This window comes from Bombus affinis, chromosome 3, assembly GCF_024516045.1.
Source record: "Bombus affinis isolate iyBomAffi1 chromosome 3, iyBomAffi1.2, whole genome shotgun sequence".
In the NCBI taxonomy this organism is placed as follows: domain Eukaryota; kingdom Metazoa; phylum Arthropoda; class Insecta; order Hymenoptera; family Apidae; genus Bombus; species Bombus affinis.
In genome coordinates this window covers 3,033,069-3,053,049 of record NC_066346.1, presented here as the reverse complement: position 1 = coordinate 3,053,049, position 19,981 = coordinate 3,033,069, and the positions used below count along the sequence as shown (strand labels likewise).

General features: G+C 50.6%; 2 protein-coding genes across 7 annotated transcripts; one reads left to right on the top strand and one right to left on the bottom strand.

Moving 5' to 3' along the window:
• The first annotated feature begins 5 nt into the window (after window positions 1-5).
• On the top strand, window positions 6-17,913 carry LOC126914446 (protein CBFA2T3). 5 transcript variants are annotated; one of them, XM_050718410.1, is made up of 8 exons: window positions 6-234; window positions 8,040-8,561; window positions 11,360-11,901; window positions 12,482-12,628; window positions 13,962-14,236; window positions 15,140-15,870; window positions 15,975-16,279; window positions 16,357-17,913. In XM_050718410.1, exons 1-8 carry the CDS (start codon window positions 201-203, stop codon window positions 16,597-16,599), a joined length of 2,799 nt encoding a protein of 932 aa, XP_050574367.1. In that variant the 5' UTR covers window positions 6-200; the 3' UTR covers window positions 16,600-17,913. The 5 variants fall into 5 exon arrangements, with proteins under 5 accessions (XP_050574367.1, XP_050574370.1, XP_050574368.1 ...); XM_050718411.1 differs by lacking the exon at window positions 6-234 and adding an exon at window positions 1,982-2,346; XM_050718414.1 differs by lacking the exon at window positions 6-234 and adding an exon at window positions 3,841-3,939.
• On the bottom strand, window positions 17,840-19,980 carry LOC126914459 (nucleolar protein 9). 2 transcript variants are annotated; one of them, XM_050718472.1, is made up of 2 exons: window positions 18,932-19,980; window positions 17,840-18,850 (listed from the first exon to the last, which is right to left on the bottom strand). In XM_050718472.1, exons 1-2 carry the CDS (start codon window positions 19,833-19,835, stop codon window positions 18,021-18,023), a joined length of 1,734 nt encoding a protein of 577 aa, XP_050574429.1. In that variant the 5' UTR covers window positions 19,836-19,980; the 3' UTR covers window positions 17,840-18,020. The 2 variants fall into 2 exon arrangements, with proteins under 2 accessions (XP_050574429.1, XP_050574428.1); XM_050718471.1 differs by having other exon boundaries at window positions 17,840-19,980.
• Window position 19,981: the final 1 nt, after the last annotated feature.

The window sequence follows — 19,981 nt, the reverse complement described above, 5'->3', positions numbered from 1 at the left end:
GTTTTCGTTAAAGCTCAGAGATGTCGGTAAAGATGTGAACAAGAAAGTTTGGCTGGACGTCTCGCGCGCGAATATCGTTAGGATTAATAGACGAAGCCAGTTTACACAGCAGTTGCAAATTATCGCGCACAATACGTCGTATCAAATATCGACACTCGAATAGTTAGGACGGTGTTTCTACTTATACATAACAGGTGCCGATGAAGACCACGACAAGCAACGAGTCCATTAGAGGTACGGGCCATTGAAAGAATATACGTTAAAACAGGCCATTTTTTGAAGTGAAATTTATTAACGGAGTCAACTCATGTATGTTAATTTTTTAATGTAAACATTCCTCTGCTTTTTACATAAATGTTCTTTTTATATTTTTCTCACTCGTATTTCTGACACGAATTGTAAAACTTTTCAAAATCGTTTATTGTTTCTCCTCTAAATATGTTTTTTGAGGAGCGATTTCGATTCTGCTTTCTACCATGGATGGTTTGTACTATACACACACGTCACACATATGCACGTATATACAGAAGGCAGGCGCGACGTTCTTCGCGCGGAAGACGCCAGCCGTCGCGATGCCAGAAACCAGCTGCGTCTCAGCTGTTTTCTATCCGTTTCTCAATTTCTCTTTCTCTCGTCTTCTCTCTCGCTCTATTCCATTTTCGAGGACGTTTCGGCATTTTAAAATAAGATGATAAAGTTTCCGAGCACAATTTTTCACTACGCGATGCTCGATTCAACTTCTTACATTGTATGAACAATTAACAATTCGATACTCGAAACAACACTCAGATGAATATTTTACTATAGTAAAGATGTATCGTAGGATATAGAATGAAAGATACAGAGAAAAGATTTAAACGACATGTATCGTGGACACATTTTAAAACAACGAATCGATGGATCTAATCGATTTCACGCGAGAGAATTTCAAGAGCTTCACGATGATTCAGTTGGCCAAACCATAAGCAAACGAATGGAGGATACGTGATATATCCGGATGGAAGAGGGACGCGAGCCCAGGAAAAAGAAGCTAAGCTGCTGATGGCTCGGTAAAACGAGGAAACAGCTGTTTAATTTTATCCGCCTCACCTGTTTCATTCGATAGTCGCACTCGTTTTTACGGCGGCCACACTGTATAGCAGCCAGACTGTATAGCAAGTATATGTAGCGTAATACAATACGCGTTCTTTGTGAACGCGAGACACAACGAAGTTAGTCGTGTAATTATTCGGAGAAGGAGTTTCTTTGAATCTGTCGAGAGTGGCACGGGATGGAAAGAGTCGTAAAGTGCGAGAGACATGGAAATTTCGATGTCGCGATAGTTTGCATGCACCAGCACTCGTGATGCAACGCTTTGTCGTCAAGACTGTACTTGATCTTGATAATTCTGCGTCACGGACACAGCGGAATCCGTTTTTGAGCGGCGCAAAGTAATAGAAAAGCACGGTCGAGGCATACCCGTTAACTCGATGAAGGGTGTCAGAAACAGTGGTCCGGATCGAACGTTTCCAAGAGGGTCGATCCGGCGAACGAGCGGCGCGGCGTGCAGCTTCTAGCGGACACGAGTTTCCAGAAGCTTAGAAAACTAAGGTTTGGAAAAGTTTTTGTTAAAAAGTTGGCCCTTTCATCCCGCAAGTTGGATTCGTGGCGCGATCGATTTTCGCGGATACCTACGCGAACGCATATTCCGATCGGGGGATCGTCGATCGAGCAACAATACGGTTGTGCGTTTTTCCACACAGTACCGCGAAAATGCTGTAAAATCGGCTGACGCGGTTTCTCTCTCGCGAAAGGAGTGACTTCGTGCTATTGACATCCGCTCTTCGTGGTATCGACATCTCGGTACAAGCCAGCCCGTGCCGGCAGCGCGATTTTGTGCGTCACTTCCACGGTATGGTGGAAGGGAGAGTGAGTGAGATAGCGAAAAGAGGGAAGGGGAGGTGGTGGGTAGGGATAAACGAAGAGAGAGAAAGAGAGAGAGAAAGAGAGAGAGAGAGAGAGGGCGAGGAGAGGAGATTCGTTGGACGAACACGAGCTACGTCGGTATAATTTTCACAAGCGCGAAAATTACTCGGATCAGAGCCGATAAGTCGTAAATTACGAGTGCGCGCAGAGGTACGTTCCAATCGGCGTGTAAAACGCAAGTTTCGTTTGCCTGCGAATGACGGCATCACCCGTCGCTGAAACTTACGATTACTCGTCCGACGTATCGAACTTTGCGTCGAAATCCTAACGCGATTCAATCGCGTGCGAATAGCAATAACACGTCCGATTATCGGGCACGGCGCGATTCTTCCTTCTACCAACGGTTGTGCTCGTCATTCCTCTACAAATAATCGCGAGCCGGTAAGCATCGAGAAACGATATATGCGACTCTGATTTCTTACGATCGGAGGGATGACTCGTTGTTACGTCGTATGGATTCGAGGCGATGATCTTTGTTCGATACGGAAGGAAAAGTGGGAAACGGGGCCCGTTGAAAATTGACGGAAGATAGGGGTACGGAAAACGGTGTGGAGGTTATTCAGGAATTTCGGCGCGATGACGCGCGCACGTAGAGGAGCGTACATGCCGATGACAGGACCGTGACGGAGTGCTAATAATACGTATAATAGGCCGGTAGAGCGGCGCGCGTGTGTTGGTGTGGTCGCGCATGAATTCGTGCCGATAAGCAGGGGCAGGGACAGGGATAGAGAGATATTCTATCTAGCGCGCATACGCGTATAGATAGTTGGCGTTGGTCCGGAGTATAGAGAAGCGTGGCCATGGTCACGGATTTCGATTACGTGCACGATACTTACAAGTTTGAAGCGTCCGCGAGCCTTGTTGTCACGTTCTAAACGAAGAGCCGATCGATCACGATATCGAACGTCCGATCGACATACACGTGTACGCGTTCGAAATCGACAGATGCAGAATCGGTACACGGAAGTAGGACGATCCTTCGCTGTGTCTCTCTTCTTTCTTCCGATTATCCCTTTTTACCGGCGATGTTTTCTGGTTCGGTCACGTGGTACGCGAGTCGCGCGAGACCCAAAAAATTGTCCGATCGAAGAGATACGGCGCGACGTACGAAGATCGTCGCGAGAATAAGAGGAAAGGAAGACGAGAGGATGGCGAGCTATTTCTCAGTTTCAACCGCAGAGACTTTCTTCGCGAGAATATATCGACGCGTCAAGAGCAAACTAGCCCGTTTACGATAACCACGCGTGCATATATATACCGGCCGTATTACCGCGTTTCGTTCGCGCAGCTTTCAAACGCGTAAGTACGTCTACCTTGAATCTAGTTTTGCGATCACCGGTCATCGGACGTGGTGATGAGTTCTTGGATCCGTTACGATCCAGTCGATGAAAATTTTAATGGAAAACCGAGAAGATCGTAGCGAGTGTCGCGTATCTCTCGGTTCCCGCCTGTTCCTGGCCGATCGTTTCGATGGTCCAGAGAACGGTGGATGGCAGAATTGCCGGTGCAGCCACGGAGCGAGAGTAGAGGTTGCGTGGTAGAGATTGCAAGCCACCACCTCTCTTCCTCGTCCACCTCCGGTCGGCGCCGTTCTTCCAGTTCTCCGGCGCGACGAGACGTTCAGTCGGCTGGCGACAGCCGTCCGTGCTTCGCGTTCCTTCCTATCGCGCACGCTCTGTTTCTCGCCCGCGAAATTTCCTCGTTGTCTCCGCTCTTCAGCTTTTGTTCGCGCCTCGCGGTTCTACCGCTGCTGCCGTCGTTCGATCGTTCGCGATCGTTTGCAAAGGGAAACGGTGGACGCGATGAAACGCGTGGTTGTGGTGGTCACGCGTCGATCGCGACGATTTCGCTAGATCGGTGTCGCCGGGTGACCGAAATCGCGCGGTCCGTTTCGTGCTGCAGCCCTTTTGGATTTCCCGAAGGTTGATCGTCAGGCTGACAGCACCGAAAGCCCCCGATCGGTGATCGGAAGAGGTAGGCGGATTTTCTCGACTCTAGTAGCTTTGAAACGAGTAAATTTCACGCTTATCGTGCTCGACGGTGTTCGACGAGTTCGGATCTATTTAAAAACCTAACTACGTTGCGTTTCGAATTTCGAAAAAAGAGAAGAAGAACGAATTGAACGCGGCGATATTGTCCGATAACGAACGAATACGAATAAGATGAAACACGACCGTCGTAAGGCCGTTCTCGTCAAAGTAAACGAACGACGTCTCGTGCGCGCACGTGTGTGTCGAACGAAAGGAAGAGAGGAAGTTGTGGAAGGCAACCGGTCGAACCGATGCTCGAGGAAACTCGGTTCTTTTTCGAGAAATGAAATAGATAGGCTACCAGTGAATAGAAAACCGAAGTAGGAAAAGCGCCAGGTGCATCGTTTCGCACGATATTTGTCAATAATCGATGGCGTACCTCCTCGCGATTAACCATCGAGCATTAACCATTTTGCCGTCGATCAAACGATACGCGATAATCGCACACACCCGTTGCTCGAGCCTGAACCCGGCAGACGACTAAATTCTTGCGATTTTCGATTAGCGACGCTTTAGATTCTTCCAGAGGTCGTAACGATTAGAACGAGAAAAGCTGCAGCTAGTTGCGTTCGAAGCGAATGAAACGACCTAACTTTTCCATATAAATTTTCGCTGTTGTTTCTGTAGCGACTTTCCCGAGTTTTCGAAAGAAATCGAGTCACGGCGCAGAATCGGGGAATCGGATCGCGAAACGTTGGTAGCTTAACGCGTGGCGTGCGCGTTGCACTTTGAACCGGATCGATCGATCGATCGATCGATCGGAGAAGAGCCATCGACTTGGCGTACTCGGCGAATCCGATTAACACGCGATGAACGTTCGCGGATAACGGGAAGCGGCGAACACGGAAACGCGATCGGTTGTGCTCGTGGACGCAAATTCAGTCGCGTGTGCGTCCATACGTAGCAGCACGAGACACGCGCTAGCGTTGGCCCGCTATACTCTCATCTCAAGTATTATATCGATTAACTGTTGGTAACAGAAGTGAGGCAGAGGAAAGCTCGTCGGAGGGTGGCATAGCTTTGGCTTTCCTATATTATTAATCTTGCGCGCCTTCTCCCTTCCTCTCTCTCTCCTTCTTTTTCCTTTCCCTGTCAGCCTCGTTCTCTCGTTTTCTTTTGCTCTTTGGCCGCTCGACCCTAGCCGCGCTTTCTCTCCGCGCTACCTGCTAAACCTGGCATATCCTGTGCCAATCAACGAAACTGGTCAGCTATCGCGGACAAGTTCGACGCTTCGAAGAAAATCGATGATTTTTACAGCGCGAGTAGGTGTTGCAACGATGGCCGGTTTGCGCGCTTGTCGTTGGACCAAGTTTTTCTCGACGAGGTGCGATAGGAAAACGCGGGCAAATCGATCAAACGCGCAACAATGTGTGGACGATGAAAAAGTCTTGCGAAAGAAGAAATCCTGCTGAAATAACAGAGATACCGAACAGGTTAGGGGAGGGGAGGGGGGTACGTTTGGTAAACGCGTAATTCGCTGCACGCGCACTTTTTTCGGTACACCGCAATTTCTCATGGCTTTCCCCGGGCGAAGAGCCGACCGTGAAGCCGGATAGGTGGGCGAGCGCAACGAGCGAAACGTCAAATGCCGAGTTGAACGCGACCTTTGTCTGCTCGTGACATCTTCGTAACGCGAACGAGTTCGAGCTTCGCAACTGGTTGCCCCGGCCGAGGTTCTTGCCAGCGGCGTAACGAGCGTTTTGCGGTGGGAAAAGTGATAGTCGCGCTTTGGCAACCTCCGCTCGAGATTTGCCTTCGACAAAGGTATGCCGTTCGATCGTGCCGTGCTCCGCGGCGATTCTTCGTTACGCGATGACGCGCACAGAGGTCGAACAAGAGGGTGAAGGAGGCGGGCAGAAGAGTGGGGGAAAGCGCCTCCGTCAAAGGCCGGTGCGAGCAAGAAGACACACGATGGCTGTGCGTGACATTTTTGTAATGAAAGGAAGCCAAACGTACGCGACGCGGTCTTTCAGTACGGCAGACATCTGGTCCGGTTGCCTGGCAGCTTCCTCTTGGTTGCCCGTTCTAATATTGGAAATTGCGTTCCTATCCGGCCGCGCGGGCGTGCGCCATCTCCTCTCCGACGAGCACCGTACCATGTGCAGGACATATGTATAAACACAAGCGCAGTCTGCCGCGATGGCGAAGTCGTTTCCTTTGAAACGTGTTCGCGATCGATCCAAACCTACTCTTTGTCGTCGGCGTTGTCTCAGCTAACTCGCGGAAGGACTTACGCGTCCTTCGTTCGTTCGATGCTCGTTGCTCTCTCCAGGGAAAGCGTAGCGGGCAAAACGTTCCGCGGCGAAGGGTCGCGCGAACGAGAATCCTTCGATGCGGCGAGGTTCGATCGGGAAAAAAAGCGTACGTGAGCTCGCGTTCGTATCCCCGTGCGCGCAACACAGCTGCGCGCAATTACCGACGGTAGAGCCTTGGATTTTCTGCCATGGCACGTATATCGTTTCCCACCGACTCTGCGCTCTTGTTTGCTTAACTAAGCGTCTTAACGAATTGCCGCGGCCGCGCATCTACCCCCGGCCCCTCTCCCCCCTCTCTTCCCTCTTCCTCTCTTTTCTCTCGCTTTTCCGAAACGCCGATCGATTCCATCCACGTCGACTCGCGATATTCGATAGATCGAAAGGGCCAGCTACGAATACTCGGCATGGATTTTCCGAGCTAATTACTCTCGACAGAGTCGACCAGCGATACGTATATACGTGGAAACACTTGCGACTCGCGACAACCGGGTCGCGTAAATTGCAGACATCTGTAACAACAGAAGGAGAGATGGGCCGTGACGGCGATTAAAATTATCCGAGCCATCTGTCGCGATAAAGGCCGGTCGACAGGTTGAGCGTGTTACGCGCTTTCCAGCGAGACGCGCTCAACCATCGCGTTCGTAGGATTTCGCGCGCGCCATCCACCAATGAATATCGTTCGCGAACCGATACCGTTTCCAACGATACGCGATCGTACGCGGCATCGCGTTCCCGTAGAGCGGTACGCGCGACTCGCAAACCGCTCCCACCTCCGGTATCCCCGACTCGCCGCGCGTCCCTCGTTACGGTCAACGTGGAAATTAATCCGGATAATTACTTTTCTGCAACGCTCGAAAACTTTGCCCGGACGTTAAAGCGCCGCGTAGGTCGATCGCCGGCGTCGCCGTGTTAATTTCAATGAAATTCTATGGCGTAGAAGCAGTTTGCTCGAGGCGATCCACGATGCCGTTAATTTATTCGGCAATTCGGCCGATGATCGCGATCGGGGGCTCGTTATCGCTTTTACGATTCGCGCGGAGAAAAGCGGCGGCGTCGACCAATCGGCGACTTTCGTCGTTCGTTTCCTCTTTGCACTTCGCGTTAATAACGAGACCATGTGCTACCCCGAAGGTAGTCCCGCGTCGACGGCTACCTACGCTCTAGGTTCCGTTTCGATGTCCCACTTTCCGAATTGCGAAACTATAGGCCTCCCTTTTTCCCCTCGACAATCGGAAAAGATGTTGTAAGAATTTACGCGGACGAGTTTCCTTTCGAGACGGAAACGCTTGACGGCGATCGTCCCTGTATTGTCCGTTTAATCGCGCGCTTAACGGCCGTTATTTATTCGATTCGCCGCTCTGCAACGTTCAATTATTTGGATATTCAGAGCGAGTCGTCGAATCGCCGAATCGCGATAGATCCTGGCTGGTTTGTAAAACTGCCGCTTCCATTAAAATCGGTCATCGGTATGCGTGGTCGGCTGCTAGTCGCTGAGCACGTACGCGAAATATGCGACCGTCGGGGCACGGGGCGATGCGACGCGGCGCGTCGAGGTAATCGCGAAACGGAATCGATCAAATACGAATCGCGGTCGGACGCGCGATCGCCCGCCTCTATCTTCGGCTTGGTTCCTTCCCCGATCTCCGCAGGGCTTTGCCGAACGCGTTCCACGCGCCGACCGATTCTAGTCTTAGATAGCTCGCGGCTACTTTTCCGCTTTTCGGTAAGAATAAACGCGTATACGCGCTCGTGGAAAAAATAGCGAATCAATGGATCGCATGTTGAACAGGCAAGAAGTCGGCTGACGAGAGCATGAAGGTGGAGGATGGAATGGCAACTACCAGTACCCCCCTGCACAAGGTGAAGGAAGAGGCCAAGGAATACTTCGGTTACCAACGATCGTCGGAAGCGTCGTCGGCGACGACGACAGCGACGACGACGATGACGACGCCAACGACGACAACGACCGCGACCACGAAGACAACGACCACGACGACGACCACGACGACGAGCATGGCGACGACTACGACGACCACGACTACGACGGCGACGACGTCAACGTCGCTGGCAACCGTCGCGAGCATCGTAACGGCGCCCAACTCGAGCACGATCGTCAACGGTACCGGCGGCGTAGTTCCGAGCGTCGCTACCACTCCACCGATCACCGTACCGAACGTATCGTCACCAGCGACCACCTCTGCACTGCACCAATCTACCGGCGTAGTTTGCCATCTATCGGTGCCAGCGTCTTCCGTCCTGGTCAACGCCGATCCCTTTCCCGTCGATCTCGACCTCAAGACCAAGATCAAGGGTGCGTGTTTTCTATTTTCTTCGTTCGACCGATCGAATCTGTGGCGATGGTCCGCGAGCAAAAACCGTCTAACCACTCGCCCGCCTCGTACTCCAGACGGACGGCCACGATGGATGTCCGAGAGAAAGAAAAAGAGAAAGAGGAAGGAAAGTGGAGAAGGAGAAATACATCCGCGCGTGTTTGGAGCGTTGGCGCGCGAAAACGTTCGGTCGGGTTAGCTGTGGGCGCATCGAACGTTAGTTCGGGATATTGCATAGGGGTACCCGTATATCTAGTCCGCGGCCGTGCTCTCGTTCGAATCGTACGTTCAGACTGAACAGGTTATCTAGCAGACGGGCTACTGGAGCCCGCAGCTACTTTGGGAACGGGGCTGGGGGAAAAAAGGCCGCGCCGCGTCTCTCGTCAAAGGCCTGTCATGGTCCGTTCGTCCGAACAGGGTTCCATCCTCCTGTCTCGTATTCGTAATCGATTGTTTTTTGGATCCTGTCGAGTTTGTGGAACACGCGTGCGACGGCTGGTTGGATGATCGGGGACACGCGTGCCAGATTTCCTCCGAAATCTCTTCGGTAAGTTTGACGTAAGCGCGACCGCGTTCGCTCGTAGAAGAGCGTGGTCGTCCGGAAGGGGGGAGGGCAGAAAACGAGAAAAAGAAAAGATGGCGCAAAGTGGAGCACGTGCACCGTAAGCCAACGGAAACGTGTGTGCGTGATCGTAGAACGGTCGACGCGGAAACTCCTGCGAACAGTCAGCGAGGCCGGGTGGTTGGTTGGTCGGCCTCGGTGTGTTGGTTAGGTCTGTTGGTGGAACCGGCTGACTGCCTGGACCAGACGCGATAAGGCACGTCCAACGCTTCCAGCGGGATTCTGCTCGAGGCTGATATCATATCCGGTACACCGTCGGCATCCCCGACGCTGCCGTTCGAGGTATTTTGCGATAGTCGCCCGTACCACGGCTCGTAGTCACCCGTACCACGGCTCGTAGTCGCGCGCTCGTTCCCTTCCTCGCACCTTCTTCTTCCGGATATGCTTACAGCGTACAGAACGCATCTATCTTTCTTTTCAGTCGACGTCACACACGCGATTCCCCGTGAAACTTCCCTCTCGGATACGAATCGAACGCGAACGCGTTAAATTTCGCGTTAGCAAATCCGATTTCGCTGAATCTGTACGACGACGCGTCGTATTCGTACCTTATAGCGGGTAACCACCTCGTTGCTTACGACACGGCGAAGAAAGATCGAGGATGCGGTAGGTGGTACCGTGAGCGATACGAGTATTCGGGAAAACGGGAGAGACAGGCAAGAAAAGAGACGGAAAAATGAGTGGAAAGAGACGGTGCAGAGAGAAGAACGGGAGAAGGAGGAGGGAGGAGAGGCGAATAGGGGAGCATGGGGTGCGGCTAGGAAGGGATTGCGATCAAAGCCATCTGTTGCATTGTCCCGGCAATTAGGAGGCGACAGCTGAGTCCCAGCGTACTTACTTCCACCCAGGGACTCTCAGCCGAGTGGAGCACGTGCGCTTTATCGATCTCCCTTGGTACTCGTGCAACGGTCGTCTACGAAGACAACGAACCGCCTCCACGCTGCTTCTCCCGTGTGCTCCAGGTGCTGCCGAGGCCGCTGTCGCCGCCGCCGTCACCGCTGCTACCGCGAGATGCGCGTTTCTTGGAACGCTTTCCTCTCCCGACTAACCGATCTTTTTCGATAACCGCTTCGTCTAAGAGTTTCCAATAATTTACGGCTAGGAATCGTCGTCTACGAATCTTCTCGTTACTCTACTTTCTCTTGCAGATTTTTCCCAAATATGCACACGCTGTTCAGGTTTTCTTTCCCGGTTGCTCGTCCCCTTTACGCGTTTTCAGCGCCTCGGGAACGACGAACGTAGGAAGAATTTCGATCGGGGGTCGTTGGGCGGGGCGATATTACGAACTGGATTTGCGATCGATGCCGTCGCACGACGACCGTAAGGTGCGTTCTAGGTAGTTTGGCCCGAGTTCGGATGCAGGTAATTAGCTGTTGGCTACCGACGTCAGGTGGCAGTGACACGGTAGCGGCGACGACCTTCTTTCGTTTGACCCTTTCCCTGTTTTACACGGTTCGTCGCGCCTAGCGTCGATTCGCGTTTGCACGATGACGGAGGCGTAGATGCGTGTAGCGAGATCGACCGCTGGTCAACGAAGGGAGAAAGTAGACGAAGAAAAGAAAGGCGAGGAATATCGTTTTGCCGATGAAGCGTAGTCAGGGTTGCGATTTCTGCTGGTAGACGCGCGAGACGATGATACGACAGGGCCACGAAACGACAAGACGCGAGATCGTTCGTCGTATAACTTTTCGGTATTGGCATACGTATTCGAACGCCGGGTTTTGCCACGCATACCACCAAGCCGGAGGCATTCCGCGAGATAACGCGCGGTACACGGAATGGGAACAAGGCAAGGTGGATGACACGGCCCGTAATTGCATGTTATCCGCTGCTCCCACGCACAGAGCACACGGTTGACGCGCATCTGTGCCTCGCACCGATGCGAGTGTGTGCGCCTATCAACGCGTTTGTAAACGAGTGGCCGATTCGCCTGCCCGTTTCACGTGGTCCGTGGTTGACGGTTCCCCGGATGTACCGAGCACAAAGGACGTTTGCGGGCACCCCGTCCCTTTGCCGCGTTAAACGTTCTCTCTCTCTCTCTCTCTCTCTCTCCCTATTTTAACGAAACAAATCGTAGCTTTCCTCTTTGAGGATCTCCTTGCGCGAGTCCCGTCTCCGTCTAGCGTGGCGAACGAACCAACGAATATTTTGTTTCAGTGTCCTCGGCAGCCAGGGACAAGGTCTCGCGAGAAGATGCTCAACCGGAAGTTCACTCGCCCTGTTCTCATCATCAAAAGATTTCAACCGCGGTACCGGCAATCGGACAACCGAAACAGAGCAACGGCACGCCTCGAACAGATCACAAAGGAACAACGATCGTTGTTTGCTCGGCGTCCTCCGACAGCGGTAGTCCTTTACCCTCGCACTACCTCAAACCCGAATCGGAGGACGCGACTGGATCCGCTGGAAGCAGCGGTACCGGCGGTGGCAGTAGCAGCGTGGGTAGCAGCGGTGCAAGCGCCAACGGATCCGTGGCCAACTGCAGGACGGAAGAGCAAAGCGATGTACCTGCACCGTCGAACAGCAACGGCAGCAACAGCACCACGGCCACTACTACTAGCACCGGCAACAGATGCATCGCCGGTGTTTTCGCCGGTCACGGTGAGCTCAAGAGCGTGCTCGGTACCGTCGTGAAATTTGCTACGGGCATCTCTCCTGACACCGGCGACACTGTGCTTACCCTGGTGTTGGCGCTTCTGGTAAATCCGTCACACGTTTTCTTCTCCTCGCTTCTTTGGTTCGCTACCGTCGATGCCAACCTTGCGAATTTAGCGTGATCCGTCGCTGCGCGTGTTTCCTGCTAGTCGGTCGTAGCATGCACGATCGCGAGTAGTCGTAAACCGACCCGAGCATGACTAACGTGCGCGTACCAGCTGACGAAGTTGCCTCGAAGGGAACGTAACGCGCGAGTTGGCCCTAGCTGCGACGAACAACGCGCGATGCGTTCTCGTCAAATAAAACTGGACGATCGCTTTTCTTTCTTTGCCTTTGCTTTTTTTCTCTTTTCTTCTAATAGCAGGAACAAACGAAAATCGCTCCAGCAATCCCACGGTTGTCCAAACGATACGAGATGTCTCGAGCTCGTTCGAACTCTGGCAAATATTCCGAATACGTGTAACGTGATCGGGCGCGTACGAAGCTGGCGTGCGTTCCACAAACGCGACACCTGCTACCCGTGCCACGTCGTAAAACATCGTGGCACGTGACAAACGTAAAGTTACCCTCGCTTCTTGTTTCCGACAATTAGCCGACTATACGGACGACCTTTTTTCTTCGTAGAGCGGCACTATGACCGCGGAAGATTTTCACTCGGCCCTCCAGGAAGCGACCAACTATTCCCTGAAAGGTTTCGTCCTACCGCATCTGAAGCAACAATTGCCATCCTTGCAGAGAGATTTGAGCAACGCTGCCAGAGCAACCAACCAAGTGAGTTCCATTCGATTTGTACTCGGCTGGCGAAAAGCTCTGCGCGGAAAGAAATTTTGCTTATTTTTTCCTCCCGGTCCGAATATCTATCGCCTCGAAGGTTACCGTCGACTAGCTGTGCTCCGATATAGGTTAGAGTTATACCACGCACACAGTCGCTAAATTTTCTACAACGAAGGTGGAGGAGAGTAAACGCGTCCGGGAGTAGCGGGTAAAATCAACAGAACTCGGGCTGACCGGCTGTCGACCTGTTTTAATTTCCCAGGCTACTTCGCGGCTCGTGGGTGAGGCGCGCCAGCCTGTTTCACGGAAACATAGACGACCGAATCGAAGATAAAGACCAACGCGGAAAGTCTGCGTCTTAACGAAAAACGAGATTCGTCGAGCACGTTGACGACGCCGCGTTTCCTCGCTTCCTGTTTCTCTTTCTCTCTTTCGGGATTTTCCATTCGTGTTTCCCTTTTTAACGAATTAAAAGGTGGAAACGCTGCGAAATAAACTACGACGCGTTCGACGATCGCAACGAACGATCGAAACAAGCCCGAGTCGATTCGTAGCGAATTGGAATTCGCATTCTGACTGAGTTAGGACGAAGAATAAAGTTTAGTTGGAAAAATGAACGGAAGAGATTTTCGACTGCGTTACCGTTCCCAGCTGGCACTTGTCTCTCGAGACGGCGAAAATAAAACGGAAGACGACCGGATGAATGCGGAGGTGAGAAGAGTGGAAAAGAGAAGGGAGATCGGTGAAAGACAAAAGGATGGAAAATGTGTACCGAAGAACACGTAGGAGCGAGTCGTAGCGTGGTAACGAATTGCAAATTAATAAGAAGGATTTACATTTCTCGAGGCAGCTAGCGGTAAAATATCGAACGAGGGGTAACGACGATTAATTCCTTCGCCAGCCGTCACCCTTCCTTTCCGTTCGCTCCTTTCCTTCTCTGTATTACGTTCGTACAGGAAGCGAATAGCTGCTGATATTCGATCCAACGTGCTGTTACACGCGTAACTTTACCAATCGTTGACCCTGTTAATTGAGAATCGCGAAAGCAAGAAACCTGCCGACGGAGAAGAACTCCCGATATGATATTAGAAGCGATAAATCCCAGTTTGGCGAGTACTACGCGGCTTAAAGGAGGGTAACGAGTTGAAAACTTTGTGCGAAAGTCGTCAGCCTTCGGGAATATCGGAGAATCGTAGCCGATCGATGTTTCTTTTCCACTTTCGAGCAGAGTACGAGCAAATCGAGTCGGTCGATCGCTCAACCGTCACCTCGAGTCGGCATTCGTAAAACGGATACCGATCGAATACACGTTTGCCTTTCTTTTCCACAGAGTTGCGCGCAGTTTTTGCGATCGAACGAGGCGGCGGTTCTGGAGGCTGTCGGTTTGGTGACTGCGTCGGACCACGTCGAGATCTTCGGAGAGTACGCCGGTAACGGAGCTGCGAGTGGAAACGGCGGCAATCAGTGTCCTGCTCATTACGGCATACGATCCAATTCCAACCCTGGTATTGGCGCCATTCAGCACACGAACAACGCTACGCCCGGTTTCCATCATTATTCCAGCGGCACGTCGCACGCACCGAAGCGACGAGCCTCCGATACACCGTAAGTTTAGGGTCGCGTTACCGACCCGTTTCGTTCGTTTTTCCATCGATTTCCTCGCGCGATAACCACGCAACGGCGAACGTATCAGCAACGTATAAATCGCGACGCGTAAATTGCTCGCGGTCGAACACGACCGCGCGAAATCTTTGTTCGTCTATAACGATAATTCACGGAGTAACGAACGCCACGCAGCTGCGCGCGTACGTAGTACGTTTGCCAAGCCGCAAACTCGGCGATGCGTGGCACGGCTGGTTTCGGTAAAATCTTGGCCAGGAGCCTGCATTTCTCAGTCGTGTTTGGCAAACCGATAGAGAAACGATGGCTCGCTTATCGAATCCCCTCGGCGGTCGAACGATCGATCGCTGAAGGATTTCACGCGTCCGCGCGATGCCAATACTCCGATGTTTCGGCAAATAGACGATCGCGGTCGACCGTGATCTAGAATCGATCGATCGTTCGTATATAAAGGATGTTTGGTATTTCCTGCCGGAATAGGACGTGCTCGCCTGGCTGGAGAAATGGGCGCCGACGCGACGCGAATCCAAAGGCGACAAAACGCGACGTGCGCGTTGGCGCAGCCAGCCTGGCCTCCTCTCGATATGTCTGCTCGTGACGTTTCCATATATCATCGGGGCACCACCTTTCTCGAACACCCCGGCCGTCCTACTCCCTACCCTTCGACTACCGGCAAACTTGCCTCGAGTACCTACCTATCAACGTTCCACTAATGCAGCCTACATTCTCCCTTTGCACCGCACCACCGCCTTCACGATTCCATTCCACCTCCGAGCTGTACGCGACCACGCAACGACCTACGATTCCGCCAACGATTGTCTCCTCGTTCGTCGTCTTTCTTTTCGTTGTCGCGTTTACGACTTCGTTCACCCGATCGAAATATCGCAGGTATTACGAGAACGGTGCCGCCCTCCTCGAGGACGTTCCGGTCTATGGTAAGAGATTGACGAATCCATGGAGTCATCATCATCCGCCGCAACCGCAACAGCAACCGTCTGGCGACGGTTCCTCCCCTTATTGCTGGTATCATCCGCTTCATTCATCGAGTGGATCGATTCAAGGTCTCGGACATCGTCATGCTCACGGTCACGGTCACGGTCACGGTCATGGTCACGGTCAAACTCACGGACACGCTCATGGTCATAGCCAGGGTGACGGTTCTGGCTCGATACCGACTAGTTCCGTGCAAATTAATCAGATGAACGCGTTCTCCGGCCCTCATCACCTAGCTCGGCAACAGCAGCAGCAACAAATGAGTCACGTGCAAACGCAAAACGGAAGCCTGGACGACGAATGGAAGAACATCCATATGATGTTGAACTGTATCCTTGGTATGGTGGAAAAGACGAAGAAAGCTTTGGCCATACTACAGACTCGTGGATGTTTCGCAGCGTCGACGCCGGCGCCTCCCTTAGCGGCCACGAGCACTGTACCAGCTCAGAATGGCGGCGGTACTGGTACCACCGTTGCCGGTAACAATCCATCATCGACCAACGGTTCGCAGGTAGAATCTTCGACGGGCGATCGCGAGGGTAGCTTGAAACGATTATCCGGCGAGATCGTGGCTCAGACGATCAGAGCGATCGAGGACAAAGTGGCGGAAGTGAAGAGGAAAGACGGTTGGTATTTTCTTTTTCCTTCTTCGTCCGAACGTCGATCTATTCGTCAAATACGTTTCGATGGAACACGCGAAATAGCCAGCCGTTCTCACTCGTCTTTTTAGAGGAGGCCGTGAAGAGGGCCGTGATGGCCGAGGTACAGCGTGCCGTGAGAGTGGCGGTAGCCGAGTCTAGAGCGAACGAACGCCTACGAGTTCATCGAATGCTGGACGTTCCGCTGTCTCAAAGGAACCACGGCGGCGGCCTTCGTCAAGGATCGTACGTTCGAGTACACGGTAACCATGGAACGGTCGATGCGAACGCCAGGACCGTTGCCACCACACCGACCAATTCCGTTTCCAACTCGATTCCGTCGATCAGCGAAGACGAAAAGGAAGCAGCCACGCAATTGCAAACCGTCTCGGGATCTGTGAGTATATATATATCGCGTTTCGTCGTCAGGATGCTGATCGTACCGTTTGCTCGCACCGTCAAATCGGTTTTCAGAGTTGTTGGAACTGTGGCAGACCGGCGCTGGAAACATGCGGTGGCTGCGGAATAGCGCGATACTGTGGCTCCTTTTGCCAACATCGAGACTGGGAGGCCGGAGGTCACCACGCGACGTGTAACAATCCTCCGCCTCGCGAACCTCGAAGGTCCGCGTCTCGCAGCCCGCCAAGAATCGCTAGCGTGAACGAGGCGAACGTCGCCGCACCGATACCGGCCAGCGGCGCGACCAAAGGGAAGTGACGTTACGACAGCAACTACTATCGATTCCGACGATTCACTAGACCGGTCCAATACGATTCGCGTTAACGTTAACGGCGTTCGTACCGCCAGACACCGCGCGCTCGCGATACATACGCTCCTCCCTCTATGTCGAGTCATACATCTTCGCTGCCTCTTTCCCATTTCTACTGGTTTGGCTACTTGGTACAGGCCATATGCCGCTCGATTGCGTTTCTGTTTGAAGACTACCACTACCGTTGCATATTTCTACGAGCCAAAGTTGCGTATATTTTGCGAAATTCATTCGTCGGTAACATCGTCAAACCAAAGGGTTAAAGCAATTCCTCGAGTATCCACAAATGCAAAGTTTTGGGAACAGTACGTCATGCGGATAAAACGGAAATTTTTCCTCTCTATGATCGTAGGTGTAACCGTTTGTCGAATTTCTTCTTTAGGATAGTAGGTGTAACGGTTTGTTGTATTGCTATTTGATCGAAGCGACAAAGTAGAGATAAATAATACAAAGTGTATATATGTATATTTCGGATCGTAGATGGTTCGAATAAACGATCAATTTAAATATTGCAAATATCGAATATAAGAATAGTGGCGATTCTTGCTATATTTCGATAATTCGTACGGCGAAGGTAGGAATAAAAATTGAAAGACAAAGGAAATAATGCCGCCCAAACAGCAAACGATCCCGTAAACGTAATTTTTATGATACTACGTGATTTTACGCTACCGAAGCAACAAGAAAATAAAATACCAAAAACGATAACAAAATAACAAAGAAAACGACGACATGTTATACGCTCTCTAGGTCTCTACGAACATGTAGCACGAAGAAACGATTACCTTTAACGCGGGGTATTTCGCGTGTTTCGTCGAAATAAGTTTAGGATAATTTTCCGTTATTGTTCCACGATCGTTATTGTTTTATTCGTCCTAGAGCCGTAATATAAGTAACACGAAACGTGCTGCAATACATTCAATTTTCCTCTTCTTTTACCGAAGTCGATGTACCGCGTAAAGTAGTGCGCTATCGATCTTTCACCTAGTCAATTGATAGATTAATACGATGTTTTATTTTATACGCGTAACAGTGTATAAACGCATGTATACGTTTACGAGTCTAGTCATTGTCGAGTCGGGAGATGAAACGAGTTTATCAGTGGTGCGCGCGTTAGGAGAGGACTTTGCTCAAATCTAGACTACGAATCGTTGTATGTTTTTCTAGCTGTATTAAGTTGCAGGGATGTATGATGGATTCTATAGATTGTATTTACGAATTAAGGAAATACATGATTATTCTGTGTCATAACGCTTAAAGAACGAGCACTGGCATCATTCTCTTCCGCGTTTACATTCTTTTCACATTCTTCTTTCTTTTTACACACGGAGGCATTTCATTGATATAAACAAGATTTCATAGGAGAACGTTATTTCCCTTTTGTCGCCGCATTTCCAATTATATTTACAAAAAGGGCTCTCGTCTTTTCTTCCTTTCCTAACGCTTCCATCCAATCTTTCTTGTTTCTCGTGAATAGCGGAACGTTTAGTTTGTTAGAAATGATTTGTCCGGATTTGGTCGAACGTAAAGATTCTCCGACTGCTGCTAACTCTTCCATGATCAATGTTCTCTGAGTTATACGTGCCCATTCCCATATTCTGTCCAAGCTTCTGGAACCGTGTGTACTGCGAGCTAATTGCGCCCAGTATCCTTTCAATTTCTTCGCAAGCTTTTCCCTGCTTTTCTCGCCGATGTATTTGCTGTCCATAAAAGCGTCCACTATGCGGCTGCCTTTCGGATCTTCAAATATTCGCGCTAGTTCCTCTACGTCTGTTTCCAACAAAGAATTGACCATTTTTATGGGCTTGTTAAACCTAAGAATGTCCTGTACGATCAAACTCCCTTGTAAGCTGATCGAACGTTTCAAATCATTTTCCTCCTTCCCTTCTGAATGTTCCCAATGTTCGAACGTTCTTAGGCTTATTATACACGTCACGATTCGATGCTGTCTCTCGTTTGCTTCACACCCTAGAACTTTCAACAGATCAGTTACAAACGCACCTTGTTTCGTTTGCAATCTCAAACATGCGTTCGCCACGCTAACCAAAACACCGGTATGACCCTTGTCGAGGAGTTCGCCGAAGTGCGTGTGAATTTCTTCGAATAATTGCTCGAAATGTTCCTTCACGGTACAGTGGTCGAATAATCGCTGTACGCTGAAATTTGCGCTCCGCATCGACGATAGCCGTTTCAAATTACCTGAAAAATATTCTTCGTAAATCGTATACAAAGATTTGGGACTGGCTACCGATAAGCAAGCTTCCAGCAATCTGGTCGAACTTTCTGCGTGAAAAATGTTGGACGGTTCCTGCTCCCCCTTTCCAGGCTCGAAACATTCTTCCGTAATTTTTTTAATGTACGTTTCCATCAATTCCGGAAACGTACCCTTCAAAGAATATAAGACGCTTTGCAATAATCCAGATGTAAGTTCGTCTTGACCAAATTCTAGAAACCGGGGCCACCTGTATAATCTGTTGCACGTTCCGAATAATAAGTCTTTGTACTCTTGTATGACCGATCGTCTTTCGCCAAATATCACCTTTCTTTTATCGGTGCTATTGTCGGACTTATCGATCAGCCCGCCGAGACATTCTATGACAGTTCTCAAAACATGATTCGCATACGTATCGAATACAAACTCCTCTATATTGTTGATAAAATATTTGCTTAGATTCAACACGATGCTGTTGTAAGATTCTATTTCCGAATCTTTAACCTCTATATCGATATCTGCATCTCGTTCGATGCACGATCCCGAAATCGTGTTTTTGTTTCCTCTATCGGCGCAAACCACTATGATTTTTTGCAAAACATGGCTAGCGAACGTGTCGCTACTGAGAGGTCGTAAAGTAGATTTGAAAGCAGCAACTAACCTCTCGATCGTTTCTAACCTCGCATACTTTAAAAGCGAGTCCAGTATCCTGGAACCAACCTGATTCCGGGCATATTCGACTTCGCGACCAAGAGTTTGTTCGTACACGTTATTCACAAATATCAATTTTTCTTCGGTGGTAGAGAAATCGCCTTTCATTAACTCCAGGATATGCACCATGTACTGGTAAGTCTCAGAGTCTACGTCGGACCCATGATTTCGTTGCCGTGCCAACTTTTTCGCCATCTGAATTTGAGATCGTTTCTTCTTTCGTTTTTTGCCTCTTTCAACGTTTCCGTGATCGTTGGCCATTGTCCGAAATAATCTTTCACTATCGCATTAATCAACGAACACATAACCTCCTTACATCTACGGTCAGGTTAAAACTTACAACTTTCGAGTAGACAGCGCCATCTACGATTAGTTTCGACTTATAAACCACTGATACATACGAGAAT